General features: G+C 49.3%; 2 protein-coding genes and 1 long non-coding RNA gene across 3 annotated transcripts; 2 read left to right on the top strand and 1 right to left on the bottom strand.

Moving 5' to 3' along the window:
* Positions 1 to 249: 249 nt before the first annotated feature.
* Positions 250 to 1459, bottom strand: LOC120692451 (abscisic acid receptor PYL4-like). The gene has a single exon (XM_039975758.1). The coding sequence runs from the start codon at positions 1300 to 1302 to the stop codon at positions 640 to 642; it is 663 nt and encodes a 220-aa protein (XP_039831692.1). The 5' UTR covers positions 1303 to 1459; the 3' UTR covers positions 250 to 639.
* A 2745-nt stretch (positions 1460 to 4204) lies between these two features.
* LOC120687252 lies at positions 4205 to 6263 on the top strand. Its single transcript, XR_005680667.1, has 2 exons — positions 4205 to 5525; positions 5676 to 6263. It is a non-coding gene; the product is annotated as an uncharacterized LOC120687252 (long non-coding RNA).
* A 6651-nt stretch (positions 6264 to 12914) lies between these two features.
* LOC120692186 (pentatricopeptide repeat-containing protein At1g62350-like) lies at positions 12915 to 16928 on the top strand. The gene is made up of 2 exons (XM_039975429.1): positions 12915 to 13512; positions 16407 to 16928. The coding sequence occupies exons 1-2, from the start codon at positions 13180 to 13182 to the stop codon at positions 16815 to 16817; spliced, it is 744 nt and encodes a 247-aa protein (XP_039831363.1). The 5' UTR covers positions 12915 to 13179; the 3' UTR covers positions 16818 to 16928.
* Positions 16929 to 17282: the final 354 nt, after the last annotated feature.

Genomic DNA, 17282 nt, shown 5'->3' with positions numbered 1-17282 from the left:
CCATGTTAATTTGGCAGCTAGATGTGCCTTCTGCTTCCTTTATGAATCCATCGATTACTCAACATAGAAGATTAGCAACAACTAGTTAGACTGGTTGGCTGTCCAACTAGAGGAGCTAGTGCTGTTACGATTTTCGATCAGACTCTCATCACTCCTGCTGTGTGTTATGAGCTTGGCGGATTACTGAAGAATGAGGTTCAGGTTCTTCATTTTCTGCGCTCACGAGTCACGAGACACACATACCGTACGTTTGGTACATTCAGATCAAAACTTGTTACAAGAACATGTGCAATCAGTATAACTTCGACCCGTTTTGTGCTTTCCAGGGACCATACCTACTACCACGAACATATATACACATTGAAATTCGATCGTGTGGCGGAACTTAAAATCTCTATCGATTTATACTTGTCGTCTCTTGAATCTTAATTTGGACAAGGGACAGGAGGAGGGTTGGGTGTCTCTCGCAACAACGAGAAAAAAAATAAGGAAAAACAAGAGGGTCAAATGTGAAGAAACAGAGAAGGAGGAAGAAGAAGAAGAAGAAAAAGGCTCACGCGCCGAAGAAACACGCAACCCTCTCCTGGCCCCGGAAAAACCATCGACCGATCGATCGCCCATGGAGATGGAGGTCCCTCCTCACGTCGACACGGCGGCGAGCTTCTCGGCGGTGGTTGCCAGCGACTGGAGGTTGCACCTGACGATGGTGTCCACGAACACGCGGGTGTCCTCGGGGGTGTTACCCGGCGGCACGTCCACCATGTAGGACTCCACGACGACAGTGGCGGAGTCGGGCGCGGCGGGGGACGGGTGGACGGTGGTCACCGAGAGGTAGTTCTGGAGCCGGTGCTCGCCGCCGACGACGCGGAAGCTGAGGACGTGGCTCTCGTCGTCCAGGATCTCGAGGCGCTCGCGGCTGGACGCCGCGGGGAGCCCCGACACGACGCGCACCTCCCGGAGCGTGCCCACGCCGCCGTCGCCCGCCAGCAGCGCGCAGCTGCGCACGAACCGCTTGTACGCCTGCGGCTGGTCGAACCGCCGCACCACGGACCACACCGCCGCGGCCGGCGCCGCCACGTGCTGGACCACCGCGGAGCAGCACCGCCCGGGCCCCGGCGCCGCGTGCTCGTGGTGGCGCGCCGCCTCAGCGGGCACCTCGCCGTCGTGCGCCCCGCACCGCATCCCCGCGGTCGTCGCGACCGCCGCTGCGGCCACCTCCGCCGCGCACCCGACGCCGGCCAGGACCCGGCCGTGGTGCTGGTGCGGCATGCTGCTGGGGCTGGACGCCTGGATGCACGGCATCTTGCGCTGGCTGCTGGCTGGTTGGTTGTTCTTGGCCTTGCTCCGCTGTTCGTAGCTAGCTGTGTGCTTTCTCCGTTCTCCCCCTCCTGGTCTCGCGTGCGGTGGAATTCCTTGCGGCGGCGGGTGGGGGGATGGTGAAGAGGTTGCTGGGGGTGGAGGCCGTTTATATATGCAAAGTGCGCCAACTTGTCCTGGCTCGCACTGTTGCATATGTATCCAGTTGTGTGCTCACTTTAATTGTGCTTCCTCTTTAATTTAATTCAACTAAATCATCTTTAAGTGGGGTCTACCTTGCAACAATTTGCCCAAGTTGCACGGGGGGACGTTGCTGCTTCATCTTTACGATAATTTAGGAAGAGAAAAAAACTTGACATAATCGACGCAGAGATATTCTTAAATTTCATCTCACTTCATGTTTATTATTATCTCGGCGGGACGCACTTTGGCGCTTCCTTTTGTTTTGTTATATGAACAATACATTGTAACAAAACTAGGAGTAGTTCCTGCCTGGTTCGTTAAAGAAAAAACTAGAAGTACTCGTGTAGCTTGCTGTGGATCCTCGCAAAAAAAATGTAGCTTGATGTGGAACATAAAGTTGTATTTATGTACCGTCGAAGTAACTTATATTTGTAAAAAAATATCTGAAAATGAATTACACACACAAATTTGTAAAACGTTTGATAGGGGGCCATCAAATGTTAGAGATGGTTGTCTATGGTTTGGGATTATCATTGTTAAGGAAGACGTCTCTCAGAATAAAAAAAAGGAAGCAGCTAAGTATTTAAGTAATATAGGAGTAAATGTTAAGAGCAAGTGGGCAAGCAGCAATGCATGCAAGATGCAAATCTTTATGCAGCAGGAGGCGATTAGCTAACTAAAGAGGGAAGAAGGGGGTAAGACTGATGAATGTGATTTTCTCCAAAGATTTCCGAACAACTAGCAATGTAATGTAATGGAAGTGGAGCATAGAATAGGGCAGGCAAGTAAGCCAAGTTGGTTGAGATGGGTTTATATATAACCCCACACTGTGCTTGCCCTAGGGATGCCCATTTTTTTTTATACCACCCCCCTCTTGCACTATCCTGTTGCTTTCCGTCGTTGTGATCCCGCTCCTTTATGATTGTTAACCTTTCACACCAGCTAATAACTAATTGTACACATTATTATACGGGGAACATATCTGATGCAAAACCACAATTTCGTGAAAACATGTGCAAACCACGGTAAAAAAAATTGTCTAAATTCACCAAAAAAATCACACATGTAGATGATATGATGATATACAATCTTGTAAAATATCTTTTCCAAACTCGACTTCCTTTGTGAGATATAAAAATAACAAATTTCTAACCAAACGAAGTCGAGTTTGGACAAGATATTTTACAACATTGTGTATCATCATATCATCTACATGTGTGATTTTTTTGGTGAATTTAGACGATTTTTTTACCATGGTTTACACGGATTTTTAAAAAAATTGTGGTTTGCACCAGATACGTTCCCTATTATACGGGACATCAACTTGGCACGGTCGTCAACTTGTACCCTGCTCTTTTCTTCAGATGAAAGGACCACCAAAGTTCTACTTGCCATACAAAGTTCAACTTTTCTTACTTTAAGGATGAATCAAAGTGAAAACCAACTCCTTGAACAATGTTTTCATCTACCGTTACAATTCAATTATCGGCCCGGCTGAATTATTCTTTTATAAAATAAAAAGAGAACCCTGAATCATGCGCATGGACCATAACATGACAGACACAAAGGAGAGGCTCATCAACTGGCTCCCTGTACTGTCCGCGACAGAGCTGGTTAACACCGCGGTCTCTTTCCAGGCCATCGTTGTACGTACATGGCACCAATTTGCAAGGCGACATCTTCCCCTGCTAGCAAGTGTATCGCAATGGCCGGAATGCCTCGATTCTTCTTCGCCGGAGCCAGCGCTCTTCTTCATTCCATTCCACGCGCGCGTATGATCCCTCCTTGCGCGCTCATGTGGTAGGAGTACGGCTCAGGGGAATTCGCTGAAGCCTGAAAGACACGAGCTCATCGGCCAAATCGGCCACCGGGAGCGCGAGGAGACCAATCAAATCATCACGTTCCGTAAAGGAGTGGGGAAAAAAACATCACTTCGTCGCCGCGTTGTCTTCGGTCAGATCGGCGGGATACTGTAGGAGATCCTGCAACTACGGGTTCGACAGCGATGACACGGGAGCAAAGGTACATCACAGACTACTCCCCATCGCCCACGCGGGGTTTTTCTCTCCGCCGGAAGCCGAGAGCGAGCGTTCGCTCGCCGCCGAAACACAACGGAGTTACTGGAGCGGCCCGTGGCGGAGCCGGGGAGGCGGTCGCGATTTCTGAATCAAACAGGCGTGCAAGTTGGAGAGGCCACTTGCCGACTTGCGGGGGAGGCTGGGCTGATGGACGCGCGCGTCGCTTTCGGGAGAGCGCCAGTGGGTGCGCCCGCCCGCCCAAGTTTCGCGCACGGGCGTCACTGCTGATCACGAGCCCCGCGACCGGCGGCCCTGCTCCCCCGGCACGGCGAGGCTGCTCGGACCGGAAGGCAGGAACATGCGGTGCCCCCACCAGGAAGGCAGGAACATGCGGCGCAAGTGCGTGGCCGGGGCGAGCTGTTCGGGATTGAAGGGAGGGGCTGGGGCTGGACCGCTGGACGGATGATGGCTGCTCTGGTCGCGGCTCCCGAGCGGCGGCTGTCCGGCGGTGCGCGGGTCACGGCTCGCACGGGAGGGTGTGGGTAGGGATGTGGTTGTTTGCTTTGTTCGGATTCTAGTTGCCAGTTGGCCTCAGTTCCGGGTGCCCAGGTACGTCTGTATAAGCCGGTTCAGCATCCTGGCCCTTTTTCCCCCTAAAGCACCGAAAATTGGTTTCATAGCACTAAAACATCGCCGTATCTGAAAAATACCATTAAACCCCCTAAGCTGTCTTTGCTAATGGATGGGTGCCAGATAACTATATTGTTAGAAATTGATCTAAGCTGTTAGGAATCGGTAACTATTTTTTGTTGATTACTGAAGAATCATTCTACACATTCTGTTGCAGCGATGTGTAGCTGACCACCTGCAGATGAATACAAGTGATGATGCATGATTATCAATGCTGGTGTTCCTACTCGCTGCTCCGATGAAATGAAGCTGTCATTCAGATTGGTGAGTAAAAACGTCATTAGAACTTTCTGCTTGACTGCTGGTTCGCCCTGTTCACCGGTTTAGCAAAACCGAATACCAGCCCGTGCCCAACCCAGATGGACCCGTCCACCCGGTTTCTAGCGTGGGTTGGAGCCGGACCAGTGTGACCATACGATGGAAGCGGCAGACTGGTTTGGTTTCCGGTCGGACCCATCAAAACCACAACACAACAATATATCCAAAGGAAAAACAAGGCGGCTGCGCTTCGGCGGCCAACTGCGGGGGCGGACGGCGGCTGCGGCGGACCGCGGCGGCTGCGGCGGACCGCGGCGGCTGCTGCGCGTCTGCGCCGGACGGCGGCGACGCCCGGCGGCCGGGACGAAAATGCCGCGCAACGGTCTCGCTCGAGGCCTCGAGGTGGAGGCTGCGCTCGCGGTCGAGGCAGCGTGGGAATTGAAGGTGGCTGTTGCATCTATGGTTCTGTCTCCTTAGACATGGATGTGGACTCGCCACCGCATCTTCCCATAGAGACCTCTGCTAACAAGGTCCATTACTCTTTTCATATATGTTCCTTGTGTCATGGATTGTTTTCAGCTATGAACCCTAGCTCAGATTGAGATTAGATTTAGTTTGCAAAGAAAGAAATGGGTGCAAGATTCAATCCATTCTTTATTTGTGATGATGAAATCCCACATCAGTCCATTTGTTGTTGTATCCAACAATTTCTCAGCTACGAGTCCTGAAATGCATGCTAAAATGGACTTGCGTCCTTACTGAACATATTGTATGTGTTGTCTGAAAAAGACAGGTCAGTATCCAATTGTTCAGATTGCAACGAAGTCTTGACAGCAAATAAGATATATGTGTGTTATCAGATTCACTTGTCAAGTAGTCGGGTATTGTACTGACAATACTTGCAGCTGGCAATAATGCTGGTAATAGTTATTTCAAGTTATACTGGATAGCAGCTTGGTAGCTTTGTTTGCCGTCAATTATGTTTAAAACAAACTTATGTAACTTGCCTTTTTTTGTTTCAAATTTCACTGAGTTTGAAGGATAGCAATTTCTAACAAGGTGCGTTCCTGCAGAGACATGGCACTCAAATGTTAGGATTCCAGCTTCTATTTTGTGCTTTAGAAATATGATGCTTCTGTTCGTGCCCCCATCAAGAAGATGCTTTTCTGCGGGGTGTAATTAACCTGTTACTTGTTGCATCCTTACCAGGAAAAATTGCTGCAATTTGTGTTTTGTTACAATGAGTAGCTTGTGTTCTATCTTGGTGCTTAATCGACGTGGTTTATTCATGATCTTGTCTGCTCAGTTTTGTTCCGGATGTCAATTTGGCAAGGCTAGTGCAATTAAGATAGGTCTACAGATCAGAGTTTGTGCATGAGTGTTGCAGGTCTCAACATGGAGACTGAAAAATTAATAAGTAAAAGTTCACATGACCGCGTTGGCTCCAGAACAATGAATTCTTCCTCCCTCATGAATGAATCTTGCTTTTGTGCTTGTGATGGCAGATTCATGGATGGGAATAGATCACCTGTAGGTTGCTTGATGCAAGCCAGTTTGTTTGGCTTCACATTTCCTTCGGTTGATCTCTATATCTTGGGCTAGTAGCTGCTATTGGACTAGCACTCTGATCACAATGCAGCTCCTTGTTGTAATGTATGGTTTCCAGGTATAGTCAGGTGTTTGTCTTTTGAATCCTGTGGCTGTGCACAGTTACATGCCCGGCACGTGTTGCTACTTGAAATGCTACTATGTATTCCATTTGGGCAGGAAATGTTTCACTTTCTGAAACTTATGTAACTTGCATTCCTACAGAGACATGGCACTCCAATGTTGTGCTTTCACATGACAAGGATTATTTATGTAGAAATTATAATGTTTTTTGTCACTGGAAACCGATATGCTGATTTGTATGTTCAGAATTTTGAATCGTGACTCTTGTATCTGAATCGTCACTTTCTTACTCTACATTCCCTTGGGCTGGTTTGGAAAGAAACCAGAAACCTGGAAGACCGGACCATGAACAGGGCTAAGCCAATAGCAGATGCCGTGTATGATGTGGTGGGATCAGCACAAAGGGCGCACGCAATTGTCAGAATAGGCTTGGAATTCGAATCCGAGCCACTGGACCCGTCAAACCAGACCAAGCCAACAAATGAATCAACCCGATGGCAGCCCATGCAAGCCAACCCACACCGGACCAGTATATTTTCCTTGGGTTGGTCCGGAAACAAACCAAAACCCGGGAAAACCAACCCATGAACAGGGCGACAGTGCTGGTTTCATGTTTGCACAATTAACATCAGTTTTTCTTTTCACATGTGAAGCCTTCAGTTACAGATGCCATTATATATTTTTTTAGCAAAGAGTATATAAAAGTATGCAGATAAGTACACCTGTAGGCACTAACAAAACTATGGATAGGGGTCATTACAAGTTTTCTGCAGTGTGTTTATTTTTCCATATACAATGCAATATTTTTGCTTCTCCATTGATCCATGTTTTATTATAGAAAACTTGACAATCTGAGCATGTGGTTGGTTGTATAAAAAGAGAGTCATTATTGGAATGTTTTAATTGGTGTAAAAATGTACATGATTATCTGATATTTAGGATGGTGCAGACTTCATTGCATATATGTTTTTTTGTGTCAGTACAAAGACCTAGGAAGCTCAATGATGCTTGACTTGTGCTTGAGGACGATCTTTGTGTCCAGGGAATCCTCTTAAAAACTGCGAGTGCTTTTACATCTGCTATTTTAATCCTCTTAAAAATTGACTGTGGGCTCCCTTCTCCACCTGAGAAACTCCCTTATCCATCCACACCAGGAAAAGCCCAAGCAAGGCTCTAGGTTCAGTTCATCCAACAATGGGCGCAGCTAAGGACAAAGGCAGTCTAAGCCCAGAGGAGCAGTGGCGCTCCGTCCTCTCCTCGCCACTGCCGACTGCGGGAAACACTTGCTGGTTCCGATCAGAAGCTACACAATTACCAGTGAGTTGCCTCCTATGCCTTTGCTATAATGGATGTTGTCTTTGCAACGACCAACAAGTACAACTTGATTCCAGTTTATTTTTTATTGTCTTGTTTAATGGGGAGAGTGAGAGTCCTACCCTTGAGTTAGATGACTCTTTTGACGATACCAACATACGTTTTGTGAGGAGAATTCATGAGGTAGAGATCGGGGAGGCTTTGAAGAGGATGAAGAGAGGTAAAGCGATGGGCCCTGATGGTATTCCCATTGAGGTGTGGAGATGCCTAGGAGATAGAGCAATAATAGTATGGTTAACTAAGCTTTTTAATCTCATTTTTCGGTCAAACAAGATGCTGGAAAAATAGAGGAGAAGTATATTAGTACCTATCTTCAAAAACAATGGCGATGTTCAAAGTTGTACTAACTACCGTGGGATTAAGCTGATGAGCCATACGATGAAGCTTTGGGAGAGGGTTATCGAGCATCGCCTAAGAAAAGTGACAAGTGTGACCCAAAATCAATTTGGGTTCATGCCTGGAAGGTCAACTATGGAGGTGATTTTCTTAATATGACAATTGATGGAGAGATATAGGGAGCAGAAGAAGGACTTGCACATGGTCTTCATTGACCTTGAGAAGGCATATGACAAAGTACCGAGAAATGTCATGTGGTGGGCTTTGGAGAAGCACAAAGTCCCAACTAAGTACATTACTCTCATTAAGAATATGTACAAAGATGCGACGACGTTTGTCCGGACATGTGATGGCAACACCACTGACTTTCCTATTAACATAGGCCTACACCAGGGGTCAGCATTGAGCCCTTATTTATTTGCTTTAGTGATCGATGAGGTCACAAGGGATATACAAGGTGAGATCTCTTGGTGTATGCTCTTTGCTGATGATGTGGTGCTAATTGACGAGAGTAGGGCAGGGGTTAATAGGAAGTTAGAGCTGTGGAGACGCACGTTAGAATCGAAAGAGTTCAGACTTAGTAGGACCAAGACCGAGTACATGATGTGCGATTTCAGCGCGACTAGGCATGAGGGGGGAGACGTTAGTCTAGATGGGCAAGTGGTGGTCCAGAAGGATACTTTTCGGTATTTAGGATCGGTGCTACAAAAGGATGGCGACATTGATGAAGATGTTAGGCACAGAATTTCAGCTGACTGGTTGAAATGGCGGCAAGCTTCTGGCATCCTTTGTGACAAGAGGGTGCCACAAAAGCTAAAAGACAAATTCTATAGGACAGCAATTCGTCCGGTGATGTTATACGGTGCTGAATGTTGGCCTACAAAAAGGCGACATGTGCAGCAACTGAGTGTAGCAGAGATGCGGATATTGCGGTGGTTTTGCGGGCATATAAGGAGGGATAGAGTCCGGAACAAAGTTATTCGAGATAGGGTCGGGGTGGCACCAATTGAGGAGAAACTTACTCAGCATCGGCTGAGATGGTTTGGACATGTCCAACGAAGGCCTCCTGAGGCGCCGGTGCGTAATGGGGTTCTTGAACGGGTCGATAATGTAAAGAGGAGTAGAGGTAGACCTAAACTGACGTGGGATGAGTTGGTTAAGAGAGACCTTAAGAATTGGAATATCTGTAAAGAGATAGCTTTGGATAGGAGCGCTTGGAGACTAGCTATCAATGTGCCTGAACCTTGAACTTATTTCTTTCGGGTTTCATCTCTAGCCTACCCCAACTTGCTTGGGAAAAAAGGCTATGTTGTTGTTGTTGTTATTATTGTTGTTACAATAATTCTTGTTTACATGAAGGCACAGTTGCTTTAATAGGAAAGCATCAGAGCCACATCTTCTGAACTTTACTCACTTCTACATAAAGAAACAGTTTCACACTAATTGCCATGGTGACATTACACACTATTTTGGGCTAAAGTTTTTCTTTTTTTTCTCGAATACGCGCGCAGCGTATCATTGTATTAAGATGAAAAAGAAATTAGTACAGTGTTCGGTTACAACTCAAATGAAACGGACTCCAAATGAACACAAGCCGCAAGCCAGCTGAACACAACCCGAAAGATAAACTCCAATGTGAACTACTCACATCCCGCACAACTTAACAACTGGCTCTAAGCGTAGCACTTAGTCAACGCTCCCTCCCACGAAGGGAGAGATGTTGCTCATGTTCTTCAACATCGGAAGCATGTCCCGCATTGCATCCATGTGGTGCGGTTGAGGACCTTCGCGAAACAAATTCTCCACCGCTTGCTCTGCCGAAGCCGCCAAGGGTAGAGGCGCGCCAACCTCACCGAGTCGGCGCATCAGGAGCACCGACCCTCGCTTTGCCGGCTTGACGGCCGAGAGAGGGTCCAAGGCTTGGCGATGGCTTCGCCTGAGGCCGTGTACCTCAGACGAAGGCACCTGAGGAGGCTCGTCGACGAGGACAGGGTCAACTCGACGGCGACGAGGCGGCTTGTCCACAAGAGGCGGTGGAATATTCTTCAAGACTTTGCTGATGAAGTCCTCCAAGGCCGCGGAATTGTCGTCCTCCGACGTCCCGACCGTGTCGGTTGCCTCCTCAAAAGCTGGCACCATAATCTCGGCAGAAGGCAGCACATCCACAGCCGGCATCTCCACAGCCGGCACCACCTCGACTGATGGTGGCACCTCAACAGGCGGCACCCCCACAGGCGTCACGGTTGTGGCAACCCCAGAGTGCTCCAGAAGACTGCCGGAAAGTGGCCTCTCCCGAGAAACACTCACCGCCGAAGCCCGATCTCGGATCTCCTGAGACCGAAAGGTGGCCACGAACAGCTCGGGGACGGCAGGCCCGAGGGTGAAGTTGTCGTCCTCGATGCGAAGCACAGCCATGATCGCTGACTTGGCCGCAGCCAAAGCAACCATAGCAAAGTCATCGGTGGCGGAGAGCATGAGGTCAAGGCCACCGTCAGCAACAGCAGTCGTCAGCACCAGCCGAACGTCGGAGGCCGGAGGGCGATCATGCCCAAACCCAACAGGAACGACACGACCATCTAGCCGAGGCTGGCCCGAGCGAAATGGCGGGCGACGAGGCCGCAAGCAATCCTTGGCACGGTGCCGAAGGCCATGGCAGCGCAGGCACCACGATGGCTGACGACACGAGGCAACCCGATGCTTGAACGAAATGCAGTTCGAGCATCGTCCATCAAGCACCTTGGGGAAGCATCGCCGCGGCGGCGCTTCCGGCCGAGAAGGCTGCTCCCGAAGGTCCCGAGGATGTGCACGCTGCCTCTCAACTCGTTGCCAACCATCAGGGTCGACGCGAGGAGGGCGATACGCAGCCTGACCACGGAGGCGGCAAGGGGCAGCCCGACCACCCTTGTGGGGGTGGTCGTGCCGCTGGAGACCGACAACCAGCTCCGTCGTGCCGCGCCGGCGGCTGCTGCGTCGGGATCGCTTGTCCGTCTAGGGTGGCAGGGAGGGTAGCTGGCGGCTCCGCCGACGAGGACGCTTGCGGTGCCCACCCTCCACACGTGGAGGCAGTACCACGATGGAGCGAAGACTGGACATCGGAGCCAACGCGCCGACCTACGCCGCCACCAGTGCTGAGGCAGGGGTGGCCGCCCTCGGTTGCCACAACAAGATGTGGCGGTAGGACGGAGAGCCGTCGTCGCCGGAGAGGGGTGGGGTCTCGTCTCTCCATCGGAGCTGCTTCCCTCGGCCGTCGGGGAAAAACGGAGTGGCGTCCGGGGGGAGAGCTCCGTGCCCGAGGGAGGGGGAGGAGTGTCCGTCAGCGAGGAGGAGGTTGCCGGTGCCGGGGTGGCCGTTAGTGTGGGCGTGGTGGCCGCCGATGCCGAAGTGGCTGCCGGCGGGCGAGTGGATGGCGGCGGCGAATCAAACCGGAGGTGCTCCGGCGAGCCGCATGCGGCGGGTGGGGGGTCGGGGTCCGAAGGCCGTGCCATGTCGTCGAGGAGGTCGTCGTCATCGTGCTCGACGGGCATGGCGGATGGCAGCACCGGGAGCACGCACGGGAGGGCGAACCCACGGCGACCCGAAGGCGATGGCGGATCGGGGCGGCAAGGGGAGGGGCGGAGCTGCGGCCGCCGGCGGGGGCTGCGGCCGCCGGCGGGGGCTGCGGCCGCCGGGACCAGAGTGGTCACCGGCGGTGGCGGCGGCGGGTGGGCAGCTAGGTCATCCTCCCGATCTCCCAACTCGCACTGCTAGGGAGGCCATGGGAGGGATTGATGGAGAGGATGAGTCGAGGGGAGCACGGATCTGTGGCCGGAAGGGGCGGAGGCGGCCGGAGCAGGGAGATCCGGCGGCGGCGGCTCACTGGCGGCGGGAGTCGCCCGCCCAGGCAGGGAGCCTCCGCGAGCAGCTCCTGACCGGTTGCACGCACGGCCGTGCCCCCCGCATGCAGACGTAGTCGCGGTGGCGGCTGCCGGTGGCGGCGGGCGGTGGGTGCAGGGGCGCGGTGGGCGGCCTCTTTCTTCACCCTTGCTTTTCAAATTACTATACTTTCATACATATTGTTTTGTTTTTGTGTAAAATTGCAGTGGCCCACATTGCACTCATGTTTTGTTGCCTTGTCTTTCATAATGTATTCCTGCAGGTATATGAGCTTATTCCATCAGCAGAGTTTCACCTAGCAGCTAGAGCACTGAGTGGAGCTGGCGGATGATCTACAAGTATATACCTTTTCCTCCTCTTTGTGTGCATGTATCTTATCCTTTTGTATGAAGAGAATACTAATTTAGAAGACATGGCTAAAGGGGAAAAAATGCTAAGGCTTGAAACTTATATGCAAAATAGAAAAAAAATGTTGAGGCGTGAAACTTAATGCATTTTTATGCTAATTTCCTGTTTCATTCTTTGGCGTCAATTGCTATTTATATCATGCTGTGTGCAAAATTGTATTACCTTCTCTCCTCTACTAGCTTGCTTCAATTACAAAATTTAAGTTCTGAATTTTCCAAACCATACTTCCACTGTTCTGTTCTTTGATGTTTGCAGAGTTGAGTTAGTCCATTCTGACCCACACCCAGCAGAGCTTGAATCGAGCCTCCATGTTAGTCCATTGCGATAAAATCATTGGTTTTAGAATTTTAAATTTGTTCTTGCTCGATGTGGTGGTGTAATCAACATAATAACTCTATGTTACATCTCCTTCGTGTGAAACATATATTTCTCATTTTGAACTCTGAGTCATGTGTTGTTTTTTTTGTGTGTCTGAAACGCACCCATAATGTTAGCACGGTTATTCTTACTGGTCGTATGTAATCGACATTGTTTCCCTCTCCCCTGTTCCCTCCGGACTCACTCATGACTCTACTAGTCAACTGCTGAAGGCCCCGTGCAAAGTGCAAACCATCAGACCTCATGCTTGTTTAAATGGGCCGGCTCAATATACCCGCGTCCGCCCCGTTGTCGTCGATCTCACGATTTCAATTCTATTCGCGTCACCCTCACGCATTCCGCAAGTGTTGGTTGCTTAACTCTTTGTTGTTTTGGCCCATTCAACATAGAGTGAACCGCGTGGACAGCCCAATGGAAGTTCGCTAGCCCAGCGCCGCCATACCCCTCTTCTTCCTCCTCCTGTCTTTCCCTCGGCTCAGATCGAAACGCCATGGCGGCCGGAGACACAGGGCAGGGAAGGTTGGCTGATTCGTAGCCTGGGGAAGGTGAAGGGCAGGGGTGTATTCGTCACAAAACCAAGGTACCGAGTCCGCCGCCCCTGGGTATTACCTATAGTCGGAAAGAAGCAAATTCCACCGGAAGGCCCAACGGCCCAAGTTGCAGTCGGTCCCAAATGCTTCCCCGTCTCCTCCTCCCGCACCGCCATCGCCTCCTCTTCCGAACCCTGCCCTGGGCCGCCGCCGAGGCTGACCTCCACCAGAGGTTATGCTCCACGTCTGCCGCGTCGAGCCCGAGCCTATCGATATGGCGGCGGAAGAAGGAGATGGGGAAGGAGGGCCTCATGGCGGTGGCGCAGCTCAAGCGGCTCGCGGCGCTTCCTCCGGCCGGGGGCCACCCGCGCCTGGAGCAGTTCATGCGCTCGCACGTGTCGCGGCTCCTCCGCACCGACCTGCTCGCCGTCCTCGCCGAGCTGCTCCGCCAGGACCACGTCATCCTCTCCATGAAGGTTTTTCACTACCATCCCATTATATAAAAGCCGCGCGCTCTACTGTCTAGTTCCTGACTAAATGTCTACATTTGCTTTGCAATTGCTTACCGTGTACAATGATTGACTTACTTGACTTACCGTCTATATAAAAGCCGCGTGCACTAGCTGCGTGGCTTAAACTCTGAATTGCAAAATGGGGGTTTCAATGCACCTTTTAGGCAGAATCTGAGGCACCTATCTTGCATTTTCGATTGTCACACTGTCAGGATGTTTGCATGCTGGAGTAGGAAATAATTGCTCTCATGTGCTCTTTCCAAAACCAATTTTGAGGGGGGGGGGGGGGGGGGGAGGGGGGGGGGTCTATTTATCGCGCGCGCATCGTAGAAGAGGCGGAGGCGGCAAGCTCCGGCGGCTGGACTTTGGCGGAGGCGGTTCCGGCAGCGGAGGAGGCCGAGGAAGGCGGGGGAGACGGTGAAGGGCGGCGGTGGAGGTGGCAGAGGGGACGGAGGGGGCGGAGGCAACGTGGGAGACGGAGGTGCGAGGGAGGGTCTATTTATCGCGAGCGCGCGTCGTAGAAGAGGCGGAGGCGGCAAGCTCCGGCGGCTGGACTTCGGCGGAGGCGGTTCCGGCAACGGAGGAGGCCGAGGAAGGCGGAGGCGGCGGGGGAGACGGTGAAGGGCGGCAGTGGAGGCAGCAGAGGGGGCGGAGGCAGCGGGGGAGACGGAGGTGCGAGGGGTCCATGTGACGCGACGCCTCCCACCCGCGTGCGCGAGAAATAGACCCCCACCCCCCAAGAAGTGGAAAATAGGATTACTAAGATAGTGCAGTGGAAATTGGATGTAGGAGGGTCTTAGGCGTCTATGTGCCCCCCCCCTCCCCCAAAAAAAAAAAACAGGTATTGGCGAATTCTTCATCTCCTTTAACCATTTGCTAGAATTCATGCCACGTGTATTAAAAACTAGTTGTATCATTGTTTTCAACTTGAATTGCACAAACATAGACTTTATGCTTTAAGAATCGCACAAGCATTGAAGCATAGACTTCATGCTTTAATTGTGTTGTTATCTGAGTATAGAAAATCAGGGATTTAAAGTTTTTAAACCTATGTCTTTGCGTCATATTGCTTATAATGTAGAATCTAAATGCAGTTCAGATCACTGACTAGTGACTGCTGCCTTTTACTTGTTTTGAGGCCTAATTAGGGCCTGTAGCAACACAATTGTGATGCCTTCAGCATTCCCTCCATTTGAGTTACCAGCTGCAACAACGATATTTATGATCTAGAGGAGGCTGTTTGAGGTTATTAATTTTTTGTGAGCATACTGTAGCATGTGGTCATGTGAAGCTATGGTAGTACTCTTTTGGCTTTTTTTTTTTGCTATTTTGTTTGAGACCAAACTGGCATGTGCGCTTATCTTAAATCAGGACAAATCATTGGCGCTTTTTAATGAAACAGTAGGGGCTTGTTTAAATGGGTAACATTCTACAAGGTCATCTTGCATAAAGTTTTTCTTTAGATTTGTATCTTCTAATAAACTGTTGAAATGATTTTGCAGTGTTAAATAACTTACTTGATACTACTTATAATATTTGAAGACATTCCTTCAACATAAATAGTTTTGATGGGTCATGCTGCCTTTGTCTTTACAGAGGGATTGCAATAATCCAAAAACCCAGAACTTATTCACATTATTTGGTCTCAAGTATACAGTAGCAAGCAAGCTGGCATACCATAGGCGTAGATGTAGACTAGAAATGAAACCCAACAATATCAGTATTCAGTAGTAAAGGATGTTTGATCATGGTTCTAGCATGCACATCACTAATTTCTGTCCAGCCCTATCCAATTACAATTCATTGCTTGCATTCCATCCTTTCATGCCTCCGTTTACAACCTCCTTCAATGTAAAAGATGGCTGATCTCAACGTCTCCTTGAATCATACTTACTGGAATCCTGGCCTCTAAAATTTGTTTCAGCCTTGGATTTCTTACATAATTTTACTCAGTATGTTAAACTCGGAAAGAGTTACTATATCTACTTAATCGATGATACATAACATGGCTTGTTCCTACTGATAGATGTTAAAAAACACAATGTTCACAACTGCTGATAGATCTCTCCTGTTGCCAGTCACTGTTTTCTCTTAAACTCTGGGCTACCTAGTTCTTTATGTTCATTGTTTGGGGATATGTTAGGCCATTTTAATTTGAGAATCATTTGCCAATTACATGAGTGCCTGTTGAGGATTTGCCTATCTTTTCATGCTGCATGCTATTATTTACCATTTTGTCCTTTATTCCATTTATTCTTTCAACTTGTTTGTTCTCTTTTGGCCCCAGTTAAAAGGCCTGTATGCTGCTTGAGATGAACAGTACTCATATATGAATATGTCCAATGATCATGAGAGTTGAAAGGCTTTATAGTTATCTTATTTGTATATACTTTTAGACAAGGCCTCTAACCTAAATTTTTCTGATGAGGCCAAGTCACTTGATACAAGGCACGCAAATTTATAGGAGGTAGTTCAAGAAAAAAAAACTATTTAGTTGATAGCATGATTGAATTCTCATATCCAGTAGATAAATGAACACCTAATCATCTGAAGAAATCTCTTAACCTTTCGCCTGTTATCACTATGATTCCTTGACTGAAGCCGGAAGTGACTAAAAAAGAGTGAACCCTCAATTTCATTGGAACAGAGTGTCAATCCTCAATTTTCCCGTTTATGGTTGCGGACTGTTCCCAGCATTGAGATGCTCCTACATATGTTGTTATTGCTTGTAGAGTCTGTTGTTTCCGAAGTTCAGTGTTTCGTGAGCATAGTAGCATAGCATCCAATGGACAACAACCAGTTCCATTTGAAGTTTGGCATAGTCTTCCGGATGATGAAGTATTGATTTGTTGCTGCAGATATATGGTGTTGTGCGGAAAGAAATCTGGTACCGTCCTGACATGTACTTCTACCGAGACATGCTGTACATGCTAGCAAGGAACAAGAAGGTTGATGAGACGAGGCAGGTCTGGGCCGATCTCAAGTCTGAAGACGTGCTATTCGATCAGCACACCTACGGCGACATTGTGAGAGCCTTCTGCGATGCCGGCTTAATTGATCTGGCGATGGAAATCTACGAGGACATGAGAAACTCCCCCGAGCCACCCCTCTCGCTGCCATTCCGTGTAATCCTGAAAGGGCTGGTCCCGTACCCTGAACTGAGGGAGAAGATAAAGCAGGATTTTCTGGAGCTTTTCCCCGATATGATTGTATACGACCCGCCAGATAGCTTGTCAGATGTAGACGATGAATTCAAGTTTAAGTTTTGATGAATATATACATCCTTACGTTCTTGCTTCAGTGCTTCATGGAGTTGAATTTATAAGGTGTACTGCGCGTGCGAGACTATAATCAATAAACCCACCTGATCAACTGTTTCATTGTCTTGGTTCTTCTGAGTGGAGCACAAGCTTTCGTCTCCTCTGTGAATCATGTTTGTCAAGCTCCATCTTGAGGATCTATTCTTCCCTGGAATTCGATGTCTGTGTGACAGAACCGCCAAATTAATCTAGCTTAATTAAGCGTAATGGCCATTAATAAATAAATCAGGCGCATTAGCTTAATTAAACGTAACTTGACAGTCTGTTTTGACCCACAAGTCGATCGAAACAACACCGGTAGTCCCACACGTAGGTGGGCTCGAATGGTACAAATATGACATAGTAAACAAAATTCTTTATAGACCGAGTACGACATATAAAATTTTACAAACCGAGTTTCAATATACACATAGG

Source organism: Panicum virgatum, chromosome 9N (genome assembly GCF_016808335.1).
Source record: "Panicum virgatum strain AP13 chromosome 9N, P.virgatum_v5, whole genome shotgun sequence".
In the NCBI taxonomy this organism is placed as follows: Eukaryota; Viridiplantae; Streptophyta; class Magnoliopsida; order Poales; family Poaceae; genus Panicum; species Panicum virgatum.
The sequence above is the reverse complement of the archived record's forward strand: the minus strand, read 5'-3'. Positions and strand labels throughout refer to the sequence as shown.

What these genes read in the sequence shown, in the direction of transcription:
- LOC120692451 (XM_039975758.1), bottom strand. Translation starts at nt 1,302, where the DNA reads ATGCCGTGCATCCAGGCGTCCAGCCCCAGCAGCATGCCGCACCAGCAC.
- LOC120692186 (XM_039975429.1), top strand. Translation starts at nt 13,180, where the DNA reads ATGCTTCCCCGTCTCCTCCTCCCGCACCGCCATCGCCTCCTCTTCCGA. An exon ending in ACGTCATCCTCTCCATGAAG is followed by an intron (nt 13,513 to 16,406) that starts GTTTTTCACTAC and finishes TTGTTGCTGCAG; the next exon opens with ATATATGGTGTTGTGCGGAA.